The sequence below is a fragment of the Corylus avellana genome, chromosome 9 (genome assembly GCF_965113065.1).
Source record: "Corylus avellana chromosome 9, dhCorAvel1.hap1.2, whole genome shotgun sequence".
NCBI classification, from domain to species: Eukaryota; Viridiplantae; Streptophyta; class Magnoliopsida; order Fagales; family Betulaceae; genus Corylus; species Corylus avellana.
Window position 1 is genome coordinate 2,193,108 of NC_142498.1, and position 21,899 is coordinate 2,215,006.

General features: G+C 35.1%; 3 protein-coding genes and 1 non-coding gene across 5 annotated transcripts; 1 reads left to right on the plus strand and 3 right to left on the minus strand.

Annotated features, from left to right (window-relative positions):
- Positions 1–962: 962 nt before the first annotated feature.
- Positions 963–9,199, minus strand: CLPB4 (casein lytic proteinase B4). 2 transcript variants are annotated; one of them, XR_015909075.1, is made up of 11 exons: positions 8,847–9,199; positions 8,220–8,438; positions 7,917–8,154; positions 7,023–7,218; positions 5,747–5,801; positions 4,794–4,944; positions 4,200–4,508; positions 3,256–3,521; positions 2,233–3,159; positions 1,129–1,523; positions 963–1,006 (listed from the first exon to the last, which is right to left on the minus strand). XR_015909075.1 is itself a non-coding variant. In XM_059603745.2 (10 exons), exons 1-10 carry the CDS (start codon positions 9,126–9,128, stop codon positions 1,209–1,211), a joined length of 2,958 nt encoding a protein of 985 aa, XP_059459728.2. In that variant the 5' UTR covers positions 9,129–9,199; the 3' UTR covers positions 963–1,208. The 2 variants fall into 2 exon arrangements, 1 of the variants encoding a protein (XP_059459728.2); XM_059603745.2 differs by having other exon boundaries at positions 963–1,523.
- A 1,473-nt stretch (positions 9,200–10,672) lies between these two features.
- On the minus strand, positions 10,673–14,547 carry LOC132189531 (uncharacterized). Its single transcript, XM_059604273.2, has 3 exons — positions 14,202–14,547; positions 13,214–13,897; positions 10,673–11,698 (listed from the first exon to the last, which is right to left on the minus strand). The coding sequence occupies exons 1-3, from the start codon at positions 14,253–14,255 to the stop codon at positions 10,838–10,840; spliced, it is 1,599 nt and encodes a 532-aa protein (XP_059460256.2). The 5' UTR covers positions 14,256–14,547; the 3' UTR covers positions 10,673–10,837.
- Positions 14,548–14,806: 259 nt separating this feature from the next.
- On the minus strand, positions 14,807–14,880 carry TRNAT-AGU (transfer RNA threonine (anticodon AGU)). The gene has a single exon. It is a non-coding gene; the product is annotated as a tRNA-Thr (tRNA).
- Positions 14,881–19,959: 5,079 nt separating this feature from the next.
- On the plus strand, positions 19,960–21,549 carry LOC132190078 (putative CCR4-associated factor 1 homolog 7). The gene is made up of 2 exons (XM_059604957.2): positions 19,960–20,136; positions 20,251–21,549. The coding sequence occupies exon 2, from the start codon at positions 20,504–20,506 to the stop codon at positions 21,326–21,328; it is 825 nt and encodes a 274-aa protein (XP_059460940.1). The 5' UTR covers positions 19,960–20,136; positions 20,251–20,503; the 3' UTR covers positions 21,329–21,549.
- The last annotated feature ends 350 nt before the right edge of the window (positions 21,550–21,899 follow it).

Below are 21,899 nucleotides of genomic sequence, written 5' to 3' on the forward strand. Positions count from 1 at the left end.
ATTACTTACAAACTGACATGATAGTTTACCCAACACTTATCATATTTACAAATAAACGTCAACCAATAATAGAGTATTGTGAAAAGCATGTATTCTAATAATAAATGTCTTGATTTAAAAAACTGAATTGAATTCCTTGGTTATATTTGTATCTCTAAATGTTGGAAGCATATCACACAAAAGATACAAAGAGACTACCGAGGTTGTTATTGTTATTCTTCTTCTTCATCATTTTTGTGGTCCTGGATTTTGGTAGATCGAACATATTTTTGCAGATTCATGATTGTCCGTTTGTGGTCCATTTCGGACCACAATTGCCATTGTTGGACCATATTTTTTGTACCTCTACCTGAAGAATCCGTTTGTGAATGTTTTTATTTATTTATTTTTAGTGTTTATTATTATTATTATTATTATTATTCTTCTAAAATGTGTTTTAATATGACATAAAGATAAAAAATTTCTTAATAACATAAACTTTATGTATTTAAACTTTTTTTTTGAAGAATTGGAATTAAAATCAAATTGAGTCTATAACGTTTTTATTTTTAACAAATAAGTCGACAGATTTACAGTATGCCACGTCAAACCAATCAATTAATGTTATGTGACTCTCTCGTATGTGCCCTTTTCTCTCACATGACACCTTTATTTTATGTTACCAATCTTCACTTGTCAAAGGAAAGCTACAGCATCAATTGATAAAGACTAAATTTAATTTTTCCCTAATTGAAAAGGACCTTTCCAGCTGGGTACTCAAGTTGTTGCACCATGGTTGGTTGGTATATATCTATATGAATAAAACAACGTAATATTCTCTCTTCTCCATTTAATCTATGAACATGAGCTCTACCAAAAAAGAAACCTCTCAGATGAGTTTCAAACTTGAACCAATCCAAGTCAACTAAATTTGTAAAAAGAAGCACAATTACTCACTAAGAAATCACCAGGAATCCTGTATCTCTTCAAACACACTTTGATGCTTCTTTGGGTGCCTCTGCAAAACCTTGTGTGTTGTCCAGAAAGTTTAACAAAAAGGTTTTAAGTACACAACGTTTCCATGTCCTAAGAAAACCAGGCCAGTAGCTACACAACTTGACTAAAAAGCACATAAACTCTGATGCATACCTTTTATTCACCATATTTACGGCTCCAAAACACGAACCCGGTCATTTATTCACAACGTTTACAGGCTCCAAAACGCGAACTCAATCATTGGCAGCCATTGCATCATCCATTACAGAGCAGCTCTCCAGTTTCTTTATGCGCAATCTGTTTTGAGGAGGAAGTTCTTTGGCTGACGGAGACACATCGGCGTCAACAATGATTGCGTTGTCCTCTTTGAACTCTCCCCTCAAGATTTCCATTGCAATTTCATTCTCAACCAACTGTTGTATTACCCTCTTAACTGGCCTTGCTCCAAAGTTCGGGTCAAAACCCAACTTCCCAAGAAGCTCTACAGCTTCCATTGTGTAATGAAGATCAATATTCTTGTGTTTGAGCCTCTCTTTCAACCGATCCAGCTGCAAAGGGCAATGACAAGTGTTAAAATGCAACTTTTATGACAAAGGAAAATGGATTTTGCTAATAAGGGTATTGCATTTAGCAATAATTAAAAGAAGAAAAAACAACAGAATATGTATTTAGATTGCTGTATTAAAGGCAACAGTTATAAATATTCACATACACATACAAACAGGCCAAGGTTAAATTAAATATGTTCAAGAAAGTTAAAATAGCCTAACTCAGATTCAATCTATCCTTCCCTTTGTAACCAAGTAATGTTACTCTTCACACCATTTTCACACCGGCTGAAGTGATGTGTTTTAAGTGACTTAACACTTTTTTTTTTTTTGAGTGGCTGATATGAAAAACTGCTTAAAACACATCACGTTAGCCGGTGTGAAATTGATGTCAACAATAGCATAACTCTTTGTAACCCCGACAAGGGAATTATGAATTTTGGATATATCTCACTCGACAGGTCAACCGTGCAAGGTTACATGTGAACAATAATCCTAAATGTAGCCATAGGATCTCATTCTTCCTCTAGATGGTCATAAAAATAAGTGACTATTATTTAACGACAAGACTGCAACCAACCATTAGGATCTTCTACTGCAGTAGGTTATTGAAGGCATTAAAGGACCGTCAGAATAAGCATAAGTCTCACTAAAGCAATATATAAGAAAAGCTTATACAATAGAGTATTTTATGGAGAAGATTAATCACCTGTATCTCGACAATTTTATTTATTTGATTGGAGTCCAGAGGCTGGAACACAATATACTCGTCAATTCGATTCATGAATTCAGGGCGGAAAGTTTGTCTAGCTAACTCAATAACTTGTTTTTTCATTATATCATACACTGCTTTCTTGTCACCCTGTGTGCTAAGAGTCTCAAGTATATAGTGGGAGCCGATGTTCGAGGTCATTATCACAACACAATTCGTAAAACTAACATGCCTTCCTTGAGAATCAGTTATTCTTCCATCATCCAACAATTGTAACAAAATGTTGAAGACATCGTGGTGTGCTTTCTCTATTTCATCAAAGAGTACTACAGAATAAGGTCTTCGACGAACCACTTCAGTTAGCTGCCCACCTTCTTCATAACCAACATAACCAGGCGGGGCCCCAACCAGGCGCGAAACTGCATGTTTTTCCATGTACTCGCTCATATCGATTCTGACAAGAGCATTTTCAGAGTTAAAAAGATAACCAGCTAAGGCCTTTGCAAGCTCTGTTTTCCCAACACCAGTTGGGCCCATGAACATGAAACTTGCTATGGGTCGATTTGGGTCAGATAATCCTGCCCTCGAGCGTCGGATAGCATCTGCGACTGATTTAACCGCCATATCTTGACCAACCACCCTCTTGTGAAGAACCTCTTCTAGCATCACCAACTTGTCTCTCTCGGATTGTTGAAGATTTGATAAAGGTATACCAGTCCATTTGCTTACAATCTCAGCAATATCAAGATCAGTGACCTCTTCTCGAAGCAAAGATTTTCCAGACGTCCGGAAGTCTGCAAGTTTCTTCTCTGCCTCTTCTAATTGACGTTGAAGGGACATCAAAACTCCATATCTGAGTTCAGCTGCACGATTAAGGTCATACTCACGCTCAGCAGCTTCCATCTCTAGGTTAACTCTATCAATCTGCAAATATTAAAAAGAGATGACAACACGGGGAAAAAAAAATAAAATGTGAAGGTGCTCTAGTGTCAATGAATTCTACACTACTTGAATAATTACCTCCTCTTTAATTGATCTTATCCGTGTCATGAGAAACTTCTCATGTTCCCACTGTTCAGTCAATTCTTTCTGTTTTTCTTTGAGCAAAGTCAAATCATTTTCCAGCTTGCTTAACCTTTCTTTGGATGCTTTATCGGTGTCGTTTTTCAGAGATAGCTTCTCCATCTCCATCTTTAGAACAGCTCTGTCTACCTCATCCAACTCCGTAGGCTTAGAAGTGATTTCCATTTTCAGCTTTGCAGCAGCTTCATCAACAAGATCAATGGCTGAAAGGGAAAAGCTAAATTAGAAAATGTACAAAGAGAAACTGAGACAAGGAAAACTTCATGATTTTAACAGAAAACTTCCTTTTTGGATGAGACCAAGCTTATGCCAAATGTAGTGGACTACAAAGGGTGAAAAAGAGAAAGAAAAAATCTATTTGCTCCTCCATTAGACTTCTGACTGCTCTCCAGTATTTTGTAGCAAAGCAAGGGAGAAAACCTACATTACTCATCACAAGAAATTTCAATGCTTGGACAAATCCACCCATACAGCACACTGTTGCAACATCTATCAAAGGATGTAATTCAAATAAACCTCTAAAAATACCCTTTTTCCTCTAAAAAGAAGAAAGTTCCACACAAAAAAGGGGTGGGGGGAGAGAGCTTAAAAATTGAAAAAAAAAAAAAAAAAAGCGCTTCCAAATCCGTGAGGAAAAATGATCTCTCTCTCCATAAATTTTTGAACTCTTTAATGTAAATAAATAATGGGCTATTATCCATTTATAACATCACAGCTCAATTAATTGGTATGTGAATGTAGCTCTTGTTGACTTATCAAAAATAATAATAATAATAATAACAATAATTGGTATGTGACTGAATAGACAAGAAAATGATAAAAATAAAACTAAAGCCAACTGACATTGCCATCAATATTGAACACTTGAAGTTACTATTTACCTTTATCAGGCAAAAAACGTTCTGTAATGTATCGATCTGCTAGAACTGCTGCTGCAACGAGAGCACTGTCTGATATTTTAACACCATGATGCAGTTCATAGCGCTCTCGCAATCCACGAAGAATAGATATTGTGTCTTCAACAGATGGTTGAGCACAAAACACTTGTTGAAATCTCCGCTCAAGTGCAGGATCCTTTTCAATGTATTTCCTGTACTCATTCAATGTAGTTGCCCCAATACATCGAAGCTCGCCACGCCCAAGCATCGGTTTCAACAAGTTCCCAGCATCCATTGCACCACTGGTAGCACCTACACACAGATCATCAACATGGCTATCATATAGATACAGTGTAAGAGTGCACAATGCATTACATTGTACATCTAAACATATACACCACACTAAGATGTCTAGATACATGATTATGGGTGCACATACAAATACAAATGTGACTGATTTTCACAAGTGTTTTCATGTAGTAAATCAATCATGCTCAAGGCACCTGCTTAAATGCTACAGAAAAAGTAACAAAGACAGTACATATGCCAGATTCTACACAACATCTATCCCCAAAGCAAATTATATAGCGCACAAACCTGCACCAACAACAGTATGGATCTCATCAATGAATAAAATAATCTGCCCGTTTGAAGCAGTGACCTCCTTCAAGACAGCTTTCAGCCTTTCCTCAAAGTCTCCACGAAATTTGGCACCAGCAACTAATGAACCCATATCTAGGGAGATTAACTGTAGGATAAAAGATAAAACGCCAAATCCAACTTTATCGTTTACCATCATGGAAAACAATAGAGTAAACAATGAAGTCATTTCACAGTAAATTTAGCAACATCCAATTACACATACAGAAAGCTTAGTTTGCATCCATATACAAACAGATCCTGAATAGTTCCATCCGCTGAGATTTGTACAATTATCTAAAAAACTGGATTTTTAGCAAATCCAAAATAATATTCCGTTGAAGGCTACAACTTACAATCATAACCAATTATCATGGCAATCATGACATACCGCAACAAAGATCTAAAATAGGCCCGTTCTTATTGAATCTGTTCCATCCGTTCCTGGATCTAAGATACTGTTGATCAGATTCAAATTTTTTTTTTTTTTTTAAAAAAAAAAAAAAAAAAAGTTAATTAGGGATTAGTATTATAGTTGAATCTTTGGTAAAAAAATTGGATGAAGGCCTGTGGGAGACTTATATTCTGATGGAAAGGAAAATTGTTATATCATTTCAGTCTTGTACAACATTCAATTATCAATTTTAAAATCTCAATATCCTGGATCCTGCTAAGCCATCAAATATTTATGATGAAGCAAATTGGACCTCATCCATTTGCTTCATTAAATTCTATTAAGTGCACTGTAGTCTAAAAGAATAAAAACAAAATAATCCAAACTCTAAAAACCAGCTTTCCAGGCAAGTAAATGCTGCTCAAGAAAGACAATGTTGGGCAGTTAATATAGCTAGAGAGAGGACCCACATATCATAAAAAAATAATTAAGGATTAAAACAAAAGAACTTAACTACCTTCCGATTCAACAGTGGTTCTGGTACATCTCCCCGCACAATCCGTTGAGCTAATCTGAAAATTGATATTGGGATTATTAGTGCAAAAAGGAAGTTCCCTATAACCCCACAATCAATGTCACAAGAAAATATTCAAAATATGTTCAATCAATAAGATATGATGATTGTAACATATCTCTTAAGAGAAATGGTTAATATAACCAACACTTCAAACTGGCAGCATGAGTAAACATCATGAGAAGAAAACAGTGACTACTTGAACCTGAAACACCAAATTCAAATGTGCACCCTAATTGGTATTAATTCATAATAGGACATAAAGATATCATTTTAGAATTAAGAATGTCACCAAAGTATCTTATTCATATCATCAATGAAAATTTGGGTTGAACCAAAGCCTCATTAAAGATATCATCAGTAAAGCACCATATGCCATTTGTACCAAATATCTTGTTCTGTAACAATATTCAATAGTTTGCTTTTATATGTGCAAGATAGAACAAATTGTTCATATCAAATGCCTTCTCCATAACAGTATTTCAGGCTTCACATTCGAAAATTACAAGGGAGCAGAAAGAAGAAAGAATTAGCGGAAAGCAGGTGACATAAGCTATACTTAGTTGAGGACACTGTCCATCAACAACATTCTCCGCATATAGACATTAACTTTAAAATTCTCATACCCAGTATATGTAGTTCTGATGGAATAAGCCGTCAGTAGATTTCCTTTTCACTATCCAGTTCTTGCTCTGCCAGCCATAAATTTTCGACTGACAATTTACCACACAAGCATTTCACTAAAACTAATTAGTAGGCAAAATGTTGTCAACTTAAGAATCATTATCATGATTTGAACTTGCAGCAAAAACATAAAGTTACAAAAATGAAAAGGTTTAAAAAAAAGCACACCTTTTTTATTTTCTTTCTATTAATTACTTGATGTTGGTCAGATAGATTGAATTAAACTAGAAGGATAGATAATGAAGTGAACTGTCTGATAGCAGCAGATACAAAAAGCACTACATCTAAGATCAGCACTACATCAATCTACAGCCAGCTAGTCATTGAAGTAAAAATGTATGCCCTGTAAAGTCGTTCAGAGATACATGTTCACAAATCTGTACCACTTAGCATCAAAAAGACATTAAAACAACTGAAAACTGAAAATTTTACTTAAAATTATGTAATCACCTAAAACACAATTTTCATGTAGTTGTACAAGAACTATGATGAGGCAAAATTTCCTGAAAGTGAAAACATACTTCCGAAAACATACCCTTCAGCAATTGCAGTCTTCCCCACACCAGGTTCACCAATAATAACAGGATTGTTTTTTGTTCTTCTAGATAATATCTGGATACAACGCCGAATTTCATCATCTCGTCCTATAACAGGATCAAGTTTGCCTCGCCTTGCAAGTTCAGTCAAGTCATTCCCATATTTCTCCAATGCCTCATATTTTCCTTCAGGATCTACATAAGACAGGAAAAATATGTGAGATAAAGGCAACAAATAACAAAATCAGTCCAAGGATGTGACATCACAATGCAAATAAGGTCAACTCAAAGTGGAACATTGGAAAAGAGAGGAAAAGGTTTTTCAAGATGATCCCAATGCTCCCATGATATGTTCTTTGACATCTAAATACCCCCGTCGCTGCTATCAGTTAAAGAAGTTTAATAGATTCCTCGAGAAGAATTAGAATTTCAGCATCAAGATTAGCAGCTTTGTTATCATATGAGCATCAACTACCTTGCGACTGGAAAGCAAGGATGTCAGTATTCAATAATGGTAACAATATATTCCTACAAAAGAATATGCAACAAAAATCTCGATCTATACAGATCTCAATATCCACATTGGAACAAAAATGCCTCGCATGAGAAAAAATGAAAAGCAGGAGTGACCTTCTTGAGCAAACCAACATACCAGTTGTAAACATCTTTGTTTTTTCAAATCTTTGTACTTTCTTTTACTCGTGCTTTGTAGATCTAGCCATTGCCTTATACTTCATATTCTTAAATGATAGGGTAATAAATTTAGTTCAAAGACTATCCTTTGCAGCTTCTTAGAATTTTTTTCAACTATATGTGATTAGTTTCTTATGCAATTCGGGCATATTGTTCTTGTCATAAGATGGCAAAATATCAGTGAGAGGTATGCTTCTTACTTTGATCAGTTACTCTCTGACTTCCACGAACAGCTTGAACAGCATCCTTCAAGTCCTTTTCATTGAGCTGGAGGCTGCTAAATAACTGCTGCCCAAACCTCTTGTCTGAAGGGAATGCCAACACAAGATGCTCTACTGACAAAAACTCATCCCCCATTTCTTTCTTACATTTTCGGGCATTGTCCAAGAGGTTACTGAGATGTGAGCCAATTATAGGGCCACTAGTGTCACCTATCACCTGCAACTAAGATAAATGAGAACCAAACCTGCACAAATAAAAACATCAATCATCAAATTACCTACTTTTGGTTGTTTGGATATGAAGTCGTCTGTAGCCTGCAGAACTGACGTGTTGTCAAGTCCTGCCTTTGTGAATATTCTCCTGGCTAAGCCATCCTTTTGCTCCAGAAGGGCTTTCATCAAATGCTCGGATTCCACCACTTGTTGTTTGAAAACTCGTGCTGCATCAACAGCACCAATAACTCCCTCCCATGCCATCTCAGTGAACCCTGCTTGAGTAACCTTACAACAAAACAAAAGATACATTAGAGAATGAAAAAAGCTTCATAGGTAGCACACCATGCTAAAATCTGTACCAGACAAGAAGCGAGAACTCCAATGTGTCAAAACAAGAAACTAAAGTGTTACCCCAATCGCAAAGCAAAATGGGTTGAACTAAACTACCAAAATTCAAATGATGGATAGCAAATCTGATATAACCAAAACCCAACAACTGTATTACTCTTTTTCTTTCTCAATACATACCATACCCAAAAATTTAAACTAAAACCAAACTAAAAGCAAAAACCCCATATGGGGCCTTTCATATCTTCAATACAAAAAAAATCCCATTAAAAAGTTACATTCTTTATCTATGTATTGCATGAAAGTATGCATTTTTATTTGTGGGTTTGAATATCTTCTTCGAACCTGAGACGAGCTGGCGGCGAAGTAGGAGGGAGTGGAAGAGTGAAACTGGCGTCGCGTGAAAGTGTCAGCCAGAAACTTAGCCGAAGCGACATTTCCATCCGAAACTCTGCCGAAAACCAGAGGCCGAGACAGAGAAGAGACAGAATTACCGAGAAAACTGCAAGTGGAACCAGAAACTGTGCAAGCGCGATGCTGAGAGTGTGGGAGCCTCGCGGGCCTAGAGGCGTTGAAGGAGGCCGCTAAAAGGGACTTGGTGAGCCTTGAAGCCCTTCTGCTTGCCATATTGGAGATGAAGAAAGGTACACCAAGTTGGAGTTTTGTGCAGGATCGTTCGAATGGGGAAGATAGAGGAGGGGTGGCGGGGGGGGTGTTTGAAAGCTTAGGGAAGAGGCAAAGGGAAGGTTGTGGAATATTTTCGGAGTTTCCACTTTTTTCTTCTTTTTTTTTCCTTTCTTTTTCTTTGGTTAGGGACGTGTTTGGTTGTGAGAAAGTTTGGGGATGGACGGGCCTGAATCTGATTGATTCATTGTTTAGAGACAAAATTGTTTCTTGTTTGGTGATTTTCAAACCAAACAGGACGTTAGTGTACTCTGCCACGTTGGCATACAAGGGTCCCAGCAACCGAAGTGCCATTTTTCGTGCTTAGGAAAAAAATAAAAAGTCTTCACGCTATCTTCCATTAGGATCCAGATTCCCTATTCCTGTGCAAAGTAAAAAAAAGGAGGAATGTTTTTACTTGATAAGTATAAAAAAATAAAAAAGGAGGATGTTACTATATTCCCACTTTTTTAGACAATTTTTCTACGCTTATAGGTGGTTTAAATGGTAGTTTTAAAAGTCAGTTATTGACGTAAAAATATTGTGTAAAGAAGTAAAAGTAAGTATATTATTATTTGACTAAAAATTATTGGAGATTGTGAGCAGCGCCCAATCTAGAGGTTATTTTGTTCGACCAACTTACTTGGTAGGATGGGTTTTTGAATGGGGATCTTTTAAAATTAAGCTATTTGAATTTTATATAAATCTAAGCAATTAAAGAGAGAAAGGTTGTAAGATGCACTATCTTCTTGCAAATGAGCTTGACCTCCTAAGCTGCTAAAAACAAGTGAGTTCCTTGACCTACTCCCTTAGACTGTTTGGCTATCAACTCTGAAAATTCTTCATCATAAGCCTCTACCCCACTCCACGTCTTAGTTGATGGACGGCATTATAAATACTAATAGAGACTTACTAAACTGATGTGTAGTTTATTCATTGGTACTCGTTATATTTCTCTTAATTAATTGTTTTGTTTTTTTCCAATAAATAAATTACACATCAGTTTAGTAAGCATTTATTAGTAAGATAATTAGTACTCATAGCATTTATCGGCATTAGATAAAGCTTTGTATAGGTTTTTAAGAAGGGGTGTTGATCCAACAAGCAATAAATTGAGTTGCACGGAAGTTGTTGCAAATATAACAAATAAGTAATGGATTCAGCTGCCAACACTATAAAGCTGTTGTGTGTTAGCATCTACATGTGCATTTTTATCATCTTTATCTCTAACACTACCACATGCACATAATCACATAGCTAGGCAAAGAAGGAAACAAGGCATTAGTCTTTGTATATATGAAGTCTATCTAGGGCTCAAGCCACCCAAAGAAAATATATATATACAACTGTGTTGTGAGTGCATTTGTGAGTGTTGTGTCCCACATTAAGAAAATATAAAAGAAAAGAGTGTTTAATATATCTAAGTGGGCCTTACCCCACTAGTTTAGGCTTTTGGGTTAGAGTTGTGTTCAACTATGTATATTAATGTGCTATTGGTAAAAACTCCATAACCGCTTTAATTTCCTAACAGACTGCATAAACAAAAAGCCTTTTGTACAGGAGCACGATCACATAGCATTAATGGTATTTATGTTCCAAGCCATATGAAATCAAGCTCTCTATGTAGGAGAGATTGTAAAGAACTTTACATGGACCAAATTTTAGCAAACTAGTTATCTGGGTCTTCTCCTGGTGCTCCTTCTATTAACAGTTTTTGGCCATTTTATGGATTCACTTGCACCACCACCACCACCTTGCAAATTGTTTGCATGCCTTCTCTGACAACTGAAGTTTAGCAGCTCAGCCTTTGTTTGAGTGCCAGGCAGTTGTTGATCAACTTGTGATGTGCAGGGTGCCATACTGAGCAAAATCTCTGCAGCAATATTTTCACATGTTTCACACACACCTGATTTATCTTTCAGATGCTCATTGCCTTCTCTCACAAGATCTGGTTTTTCTGAGGATGCCACAGTCGTAGATTTGGAGTTTGTACACATACTATGATCGATGTGTTTGGTTTCTGAACCAGAAAGAGTGGAGCAGAGCAAAGGGTTGGAACCATCTTTGATGACATGGGGAGCTGCTTCTTCACATTCTGACTGAACAGTTTCTTCTCCACCATTGCTTGCCTGAACCGCCTCACAACAAGCATCACCAAGTCCAGAAGTATCCTTCAAGTCAATGCTAATGTCTTTGTCCTTGCAGCTCTTCATATATTGGGACTGAATGCTGTTGCTTCCATTATCCGAGTCATTCGGATTTTCATCTTCATTGTCTGTGCTTGTTTGTGAGGTCAAAGGAAATGAGTTCAAATCTTGATTTCCTGAAACTGAAATTGTTTTCAAGGAAAGGGTCCTTTGGTTCAATAATCCTTTACTATATGGCAGGGTTGAAGAACCTTGAGACAAGATGGCAGGGTCCTTTGGGAAAAGACCCTCCACAATAAGACCATTGGCTTGCTCTGGGACTTTTTCAGGATCATCTTTTCCAGAATTCACAGGATTACATGTGGGGGTCATGAAATTCAACGAGCCCTGGAAAGAACAAACATGTAAGAAATAATTCTTGAGTGAGCAGAGATAAAGTCTGATCATACAGATAGGTAGAAACTTAAGACCCTACAAATAGTGCACACTTTCAATGTGATATGTCTCAAGGAATAGCCCGCAGCCATGGAAGATGACTTCTCCAGGCCTTTGCCAAGAAAATAAAAATTTTGAGGTTTTCATGAACACATAAAAAAATGACACTCTTTCTTATAAACAAAGAAGAAACATACCAATGACATGTTTCACATAGACTCCACAAACATGAAATTTCTCCGATTGAATATGTAGAAAAAGTTCGCACATACAAGGAGAAGCTAGTTTCAATTTTTATTACCCAGCCAGTCCAACTATGAAAATAGGAGAAAGGTTGATAGTGTACATGAGTGATCACACCATGACGATGGTGGTCAGCCCTGCACCCTATAATCTCCACGGATGGTGATAACTTCCATGGAGATTACAAAGATGAGGAGGTGCATCTCTTCATGAAAGAGACAACCCTTCATGAAGAGATGCATGGAAGCCTATAAATAGGCTATGGGGGCAGTGGGTTTGTCATTCCAATTTTCTGCCATTTTTTCACCTTGTTTTTCATCTGAATTTCTACCCTAACGGAAGAAACCATCTATAAAAGAACACTCAAACGATCATTGAAAAATATCTTGCAAAATGCCATGGATAGAAATCATCTGTATAATACATACTTATTGCCAATTAATTTTAGGGGGAAAATTCACTTTACCCCTCTGAAGTTTGAGGCATTTTTTCAATTTGAACTCCAATATTTAAAAATTTGCGATGTACCTCCCTAATGTTTCAAAAATTTGTAATTAATACCTTTTGTTACTAATTGCCGTGACTGCTGTCTAAGTACACAAAAATGACATCACGTGCGTCTCACGTGGGATTTTTCTGTTGTGTCTCCTAATTTTGCACTCAACCTATTTAGTGAAATGACGTAATTGCCCCTCATTAAAATTCAACGCCTGTTTTGATTTTTTTTCTCGTCAGCCCCTTTTGAACCCCTTTTGGGTGTCGTGTGGGTGTTGGAGTGAAAAAGAAAATGAGCAGTTGCCTCTCACCTGCTCTTATGCTAGCAATTTTCGTGTACTTAGACGGCAATTAGTAACGAAGGGTTTTAATTGCAAATTTTTGAAACATTAGGGGGGACATTGCAAATTTGTAAACATTGGAGTTCAAATTGAAAAACAACTCAAACTTTAGGAGGGTAAAGTGAATTTTCCTCTTATTTTAGCAATAGAATTCATGGTCAAAATCATCATGTAATACAGTTGTTGTATATTGCCTAAGCAGAATCAGCAAAAGATCAATCAACCAGTAAAATGTACTGCATGATTAAATGTCACCTTTGCAAGTGCATGCTGTGTGTGCATAAAAGATGTCCTCAGCAGAGTTTACATTAATAAAATTAGGTAAAATGCTGTAATCATTCAAGAAAGTTTGAAAACTAATTTCAAATGCAGAGGACGAAGAGATAACCTGATGCAACAATGTTTGCTTTTCGATGTGCCTTGCATCCTGGTATGCTGACTTGCCAACTGCAGGCAAGAACATTCTTGGGAAATCTTGTGATGTTTTAATTTCAATGGTACATTCTTGGAAAAACTTTTGAACGATCTCTTGACCATTTACTGAAAGTATTCTCAAGTTTGCTTCTGGATAAGTCTGCTTCAAACTTGGAGAATCCACTTGAATGGCAGATAAATTTGCTCCAACAGACGAATCTCCATCAGTGTTTGCCATTCTTTTCACCAAAAAGGACTTTTCATCTGACATTTTAGACTTGTTTGGCTCAATCTGATTCTCAGATTCATCCATATACTCCTCTGGGAGTTTTTCAAGATCAAAATTTCTGATCGGTTTGCTTTGAGCAGTTTGAAGAGTTTCTACCCCTCTGCTATCCATACATGATGAACCACATCCTTTATGATCTAATCCATAGAAAGGGTGCAAGGAAAGATTTGGCGACTCATCCTTATAAGCTTGACCAGTAGCATAGGATGGCCTCAGGTGTTTCCCATCCAAAACAGAACCACTATATCTATCATCTGCAAGTAAAAAACTCCTAGAATTACAAGCCAGAATTTGGGCGTGAGAGTGAATTCTTCCTATTTCTTGCATTGCTGATTTCTGGATATTGTACAGCTTGTGCAGAGCCTGTACCTGCAATTCTCATAACTTCATAATTTTGACAACAACAACATACAAGCATCCATATGAAGATTTGGGATAAATCATTTCTAAATAATTGAAATGTCAGGATGCATAAAAAAGTTGGTTTTTTTATCTTCAGCATCAAATTCAAGTATCTCCATACTCTGAACCCCCACCCAAAGCCCTTTTGTTCTTCTTATGGCAAACTCAAAGAAAATCCTCAAACCACCCCAAACCAATAACAATAATAATAATAATAGTACATGGAATGAAAAATATAAAGTTCCACGAACAAGATGAAGCATCATCGTACCTGTTCCTTGAACAATGCTTCATGCCGCTTTATCGTGTTCCGTATCTGATCCATGTTTTCCTTGAAAACTACTTGCAGGAAAACTCAGAGCAGCCAAGAAATGAATACACCTTTGTCAGCAGCAACCCTTTTGGCATTGACATTATTCCTGTGATCTGTCACTGCCCACAAACCGATACCCTCTCAAAAGAGAGCATGCTGTGTGACTTGACTATTTTTTTTTTTTTTTCCTTCGTTTTCTCGCGAAACAAACAGAGGGTTACTTGAAGATCAGATCTGATGATCTCGACCTTCCGTACATTCGACAGTGTAGTGGGAGAGTGTGAAGGGGCGAGATATTTTCGGAGACAAGAAGATAGATTGTAACTAACTGAATCCGATTCAGCCTAAGAGCTAGAGACATGCTGCGGTGTGCCCTAGGGATATGAACCAGTGAAAGGAAGACACGTGTCTCTTCTATGTACTTTTCTCGTTTGTTTTTGTCTCTATCTGGGCCTAGATATTCTCTTCCGTCCGTTCCGGTTAAGAACCCAACGGGAAAATTGGGCTACGTCAGCAAGAATTACGGAGAGCGAAAACGGAAAAAAAAAAAAAACGAAGCATTCTGCTTTCATTGAGAGTCGAACTCAAGACCTCCCGCTTACTAAACGGGTGCTCTAACCAACTGAGCTATGAAAGCTTTTTATACAAGCAGTGGCATACAAATTTTTGTTTCTTTCTATTAATTCTTTTTCTTTTTCATTTTTTTTTTCATTTATTTTTATTTTTATTTAAGTAATTGAGTTTATCAAGAATGTCATATCCTAATTAGATGCAATGAGGTTGGCAATTGCATATGTAATGAACAGTTCAAGTGAAATGATATCTAATTGCGATTTTAAAAATATAATTTTTAAAATTGCTACTTTTTAAAATTATAAAGTCATTTAGTAAAACATGTTAAAAAATATTTTTTTATGATAAATTGTAATTTTGGTTTAAATTCGCGCTTTTTCAACTAAGCACCCCGTAGCTTGCTTATAGAAATTGCATATTTTTTTTTTCTATTTTAAATTAAGTGTTTTTTAAATCATAATGTCAAATGTCTTACGTTTTGCGATATCTTTTAAAAACGCAGATTATTCTTGCGAAATAGTAATCCCAAACGCACCCTAAGTCTAAAACCAAATTGACAGTCAATGCAACACTTGTCACATTAGTTACTAAAATGTGAACCGTCACATGGCAGTTCATATGGTATTTCCCATGTTTACAAACTGACATAGTAATTTATGTGACACTTATCATGTCGGCTATTAAAATATAAAATTTCAAGTGACACTGAACACGTCATGCACTCATATGTAGATTGCCATATGGCGGTCCATATGACATCTATATATATATATATATATATATATATATATATAAACCGAATCACTCTTTAGAGGTAGTCTAGAATTACGACATGTGGCGTGAACTCATTTTTTTTAAGGCTAAACCGATTTTTAAGGTATAATTTTTGAACCGGTTTTTTCAGAGTGAACCCGTTTTTTCATAAAAATTGATCATTAATTGCGTTAATTATATTATTATAAATCAAATAAAGAAACAAATAATATAAATCAAATTATTATGTATTAATACGTTTAGTCAATTTAATATGTATATTAATACTTTTAGGATTCTCTACCAAAAAAAAAAAAGACACACACATATATATATTCTTCTTGCTAATTTATTTTTTCTTTATACTATTCATTTTAAATCATATATACTTATAGGAATAAAGATTTATTTATTTTTATTTAAAGATGTGATATACATTTTTATACATCTTCTTAACTTATAATGAAAAATAATGTGTTTAAATTTTAAAATTAAATTATAATTAAGAATCTCGTGCATAGCACGGGTTATAAGTTAAGTTAATTTTTATAAAATATTAAAATGTGGATCGAGAGTTGTAAGAAAATTGTATTAAAGGCTATAATACTCTTAGGTAATTTTAAACATTCAAAGTATCATTATGAAGCTAAATTATAGATGATAGTCAATATTAGAAGGAAATAATAATAATATATATATATATATATATATATATACACAACATCTCCGATTAGTGCATTAACACTCGTGAGATGGTAAAAGATCAATTGCAATAGGTATATTTTTGTATAGTGCATTGATTTGATTGGGGACTGCAACACCTCCAAACACGTCGCAATCTATACAATCATACAATCCCCCTAGACCCATTTAGTGGTTATATGAAAATATATCATACCTTCCTTTAAAGGGAATGTATGCCAAAGAGATAAACATTAGGGCAACAATTATTGACCATGTTCGAGAATCAGCATACTCATATCCATTGTCCCACATCAATATATATATATATTTTAAGACAAATAGATAAGTTTCATCTATTGGATCATATTTTAAAGAGTAATGTTATCATTTACACCAATTTATTATATTTATTTTAAGTGATTTATAATGTTAGTGACTTAATTTTTTTTTAAAACAAATGTCATCCGAACGAGTTTAAAATAAGTATGAATAACAACATTATTTAGTAGTTGCAATTAATTTTTTTTTGGACAAGATCATTCACTCCTCAAAAATTATGGTGGTTCCTTTCTTAGAATGTGTGTCAATTAATTATTGGGTCAAAATATTGATTTGATCCATTCATTGAATTGCTTCAAAAACCATCATTTTTGGTGGTCATTTTTTGGTTGCGTGCTAAAAGAATTATTAGGCCAAAACAATTTCTCTGTACTTATAGTCTCACATATTCAATAGTGAATTTGTTAATTTCTTGCATAGATATGAACAATAGATGAGTAAAAGATGAAAATCAAACAATTCTTTTCTTGTAATTTCACTTTAAACCCCTTAATTACCACGTGATTTGATAAGCCCCATAATTTTTAAAATATCTCAATTTGAACCTCTCAACTTTCAATAGAAGTCAATTTGAATCTCTCTGTCAGATTTTAAACATTAGAAGTGAGACAATGACGTTTATACCCCTATTTTTTATAAAATTTCAAATTTGCCCTTAATTCTATTTTTTTTTTTTTTAAAAAAAAAAAAAATGAAAATCATGGTTATTTTGATCTTTTTAGGTACTGCCGTTACAAGTTAATGACTAGAACTAAGTGAGTGGTTCAAATTGACTGCAATTGAAAGTTGATAAATTTAAATTAAGATGTTTTAAAGTTTTAGAACTTATCAAATCGCATAATAATTTAATGATTTAAAATAAAGCTATTTTATTTTTATTTTTTACGATAAAGAGAGAGAGTTTGAATAATATCTATTTAGTGGTCAATTGATCATGATTTGAAATCGGTACATCTAATAATATAAATAAAGTCAATATCATCATGTTTTTTTTTAATGTAAATAATTTGGCATTATGTACATTATTAAATACACAAATTTTAAGTTCTAAAAATAAAATAAATACTAACGATTCCATTTAAATTCCCTTGAAAGGTCTCCCCACTTCCTATGGTGGATGTCTTCCAACTGGACCACAATGATCGCTCGCAGTTGGGGGCGTTTTGGGATTTAGACCATTCAACAAAGTTGAATGCCGACCCCTTGTGTCAAACACGCGTGTAATTTACACGGGTTTAGACTTTTATTTCACACTTCTTTTCTTTCTTTCTTTTTCCATCTAATTTCACTCTTCTCATTAAAACATAAATAAAAAACGTGTTTCAACTCAAATTTCAAAGTTTAAAACTTTTTTTTTTTTTTTTTTCGTCATATGTTCGCACAAGAGAGAGGAGAAGGAAAAACGAGAACATAATTTAAATTAGTAATCTTCCCTTCAAGAAGTGTGGTCAGTCTTCATTAATAAGTAAAGTAGTCTTAAGGTGTGTTTAGCATTGCAATTTCATAGACAAAAATATATAATTTTAAATCAAATAGTAAAAAATAAATTGTTTGGGATTACGTTTTTAAACAATTGTAATTTGAAAACGAAAAAAATCTCTATTTTCAAATCATATATGAGGAGGTGCCTTTTTTAAAACACGTAATTTTAAATGCTAATCACGTTTTCAAATCGGAATTTTTAAAATCACAATCTCAAATGAGGAATGCTAGGCTTACAAACATATTTTACAAAAAAGTTTTGAGAAACCTAATTATGTTGTGTCATAACAGTTTGTAAAAAAATTTTCAATCATGTTGTGCCACATCAGTTTGTAAAAAATATTTTGAAAACCGTGTTTGTAACTCTATCTCAAATAGACCCTTGGGGTTACATAACGCCAAAGTGGTATGTATAAGGATACTTGAAATATGGAGGCAAGGGTTTATGACACGAGCATAAACAAAAGTCTATATGATTGATAAAAACTTATGTTTGAAATTACATGCATCTATCTTTAGTAAGGTCAATTGAGCATCCGTTAGAGCATGTAATTCTCATATATATATATATATATATATATATATATATATATAATTTAATAGACTGAATTATAAATAAATAAATAAATTCTCTAATTGAGTTTCTAATTACCAATTGAAGTGGTAATCTTGGATGGTTGCCACCATGTCAACCAATTATGACCAGCCTTCCATGTTGAACCAAAATGAAGCTGAAAGTGACTGCACATCATTTTCAACCCTATATGATTCATATAAACAACTATTTTCCATGGCCTTTCCACCTTTACTCGAGGTTATGGGAATGGCCAGGTCTTTGAGTCTTTGACAGAGACCTAATTAAAAGACCAAAAAAAAAAAAAAAAAAAACATATTTATTTTATTTTTATTTGTAAAAAGTAAAACATATAGAATTTCTAACACGTACTAAAATGTTGATGGGTGTGTGATATGGTCAAGGAAGTATTTCTTAATTCTTCAGGGGCTCTTGGTGAGGCCGAAGGAGGGATAGGAGATCTAATTATATTATACAGATTGACCAAATTGATGGTGATCAGGCATCTTACAATTCTTATCATAATAATAAAATAATGGAACAATTTTATTTTAAAGAATTACAAAATGTAAAATCGACTAATTAATGTGGTTACACCGATTTGCAACAAATTCATTGGGAAACTCATCGTAATAAGTATAAATAACAAATAATTCTCCGCACCAAACTTTTTTTAAACATTTTAATCGAAAATCGTGAAGATATCGATCGTGCGTGTTTTTTAAGAATGAAAGACTATAAAAATATAAAAATAATAAGAAGAAATTATAAGAGATGTGTCGCACAATAATATATATATATATATAAGAAATTATACGAGATGGTCCGACCACCTCAAATTGACTAGAGGGAATAGCTGAACCATCATCAAGAGCTTCGGGTGGTTTGGCGATAGATGGCATCATTTTTCTTTTTTACTTATTTGTTAAGGTTGATATTTTGGGTATTTTGACATTCTCTGATATAATTTAACAAAAAATTTGAATGAATTGGTAACGTTGCAAATTTTTCAAAATTAGATATATTAAATTAAAATTTTTTGAAGTTTAGAGGGATGATTGCAAAAAGGCTAAAAATTCAAGGGGTTAAATGAAGATAATTTTAAAAACTAGAAATGAATAGGTGACAAAGTATAAATAATTTAATTAAATATAATGATCGAGTTTATAAAATGATAAAATGATTAGAATCATGCAAAAAGAGTAGACATCCTAATGCGAGCGCGAACGACGCCGTTGGGAGCGCTCCTTGGCAAAATCGCTTTCCTCTTTTCGCCCCCGTCATTTCCACTCGTTAAAAGAAGCCCACCCCCCTCCCAGTAAAGGTCTCAGACCCACGTTATTCTCTCCCTCTCTCTCCCTCTCTCTCTACCCTTCATCCCCATCTCTGTGGTTCGTTGACCGAGAGACTCCGCTTCGAAGAAGCGGAAATCGCCGATTCCAAGCCCAAGATCCGTTTAATTCCAAGCCCCGATTTCACTAATCCAAGGTCAGATCTATCGCGTTCAATCATTTTCTGTCTAGGGTTCCGATTAGTGTTGTTACAGTTCAATACTGGTAGTTTCCTTTTGATTTACGCTTTGTTTTATTGGGTTTGTTTCAGATCTAGTGGAAACACCGAAGCGGGGACGTTTTTGGACTCAGATTCGCAGTAAATCAGTTGAGTTCAGGTTCTCGTGGAGGGTTCTGGATGCTTTCTAGATTGTTCTCGTTTTGGTTTGTTATTTTTGGTAACGGGAAACGCTGTCGTTTTTTGAAATCTTAATTTATAGTTGCACAAAACAGTTAAAAGCTGTGTTTCCAGATCTGGGTTTGATCTTATTTTCCGTTCTGTTGCCTGAATTTAAGAATTGGAAATGTCGATTTTACCGAAAGGCGATTCGATTCAAATCCGTGAGGTTTGGAGCGATAATTTGGAAGAAGAATTTGCTTTGATCCGTGAAATTGTTGACGCGTATAAGTATATTGCTATGGACACCGAGTTCCCCGGCGTGGTTCTTCGCCCCGTGGGGACGTTCAAGAATATAAATGACTATAACTATCAAACCCTGAAAGACAATGTCGATATGTTGAAGTTGATCCAATTGGGTCTCACATTTTCTGATGAGCATGGGAATCTGCCCACTTGCGGGACCGATAAGTTCTGCATCTGGCAATTCAATTTCCGCGAGTTTAATGTAAGCGAGGATATTTTCGCTAGCGATTCGATTGAGTTGTTGCGCCAGTGTGGGATTGATTTCAAGAAGAATAATGAGGAGGGCATTGATGTGAATCGCTTCGGTGAGCTCTTGATGTCGTCCGGGATTGTGTTGAATGATGGTGTGCAATGGGTTACCTTCCATAGTGGGTATGATTTCGGGTACTTGCTTAAGCTGTTGACATGCCGGAGTTTGCCCGATACACAGGCGGGGTTCTTTGATTTGATCAATATGTATTTCCCCACGGTGTACGATATCAAGCATTTGATGAAGTTTTGCAATAGCCTTCATGGAGGGTTGAACAAGCTCGCAGAGTTGTTGGAAGTGGAGAGAGTTGGTGTGTGTCATCAAGCGGGTTCTGATAGTTTGCTGACGGCTTCTACGTTTAGGAAGTTGAGGGAGACCTTCTTCAGCGGCTCTACGGAGAAGTATGCGGGTGTTCTATATGGTCTCGGTGTCGAGAATGGACAGAGTACTAATTGAAAGAAAATAATTGGGAAAACTGTTGATGAATATTTGTAGACTACTTTTAAGTGTGAGACTTTCAGTTCTCTTTGTACACTGGCAAAAAGTTGTTGGTTTAGTGGTAACTTATCTTCTTTGCTTGCTTTGTAACTGAAACCTTAACTGGTTTTGTAGCTTGAGTTGCGTGTACATTGTTGCATTTAGTCTTTGAATAAAAATTTATGATGTTTCTTTGCTTCTGCTGAGTTTCTTTTTCCTCATTGCTATCTATTGGTTGTCGTTGTACTTTTCTTACTCTTTAGCTCGTTGCATAAGTATTTATAATTTTAACTCATGGGAAATCCATAGGAGTTGAGCTTATCCCTTGTGATGACATCCTTATGAACTCTCTCTGTCATAATCAATATAATATCTCGCTAAAGAATCAATCTATTTCTGATTTTTATTTGAATTTTAGCGTCGAAAGTTACCATTTCTCGACTTTGTAGTCCCTCTTATTCGAGTTATTTATTTATGTTTCATGTCTACATCTTTGAAGCCTTTAAAAAAATCCTTCCTAAGTTTTTCTTTTCATGAGGGGAGAGTAGGA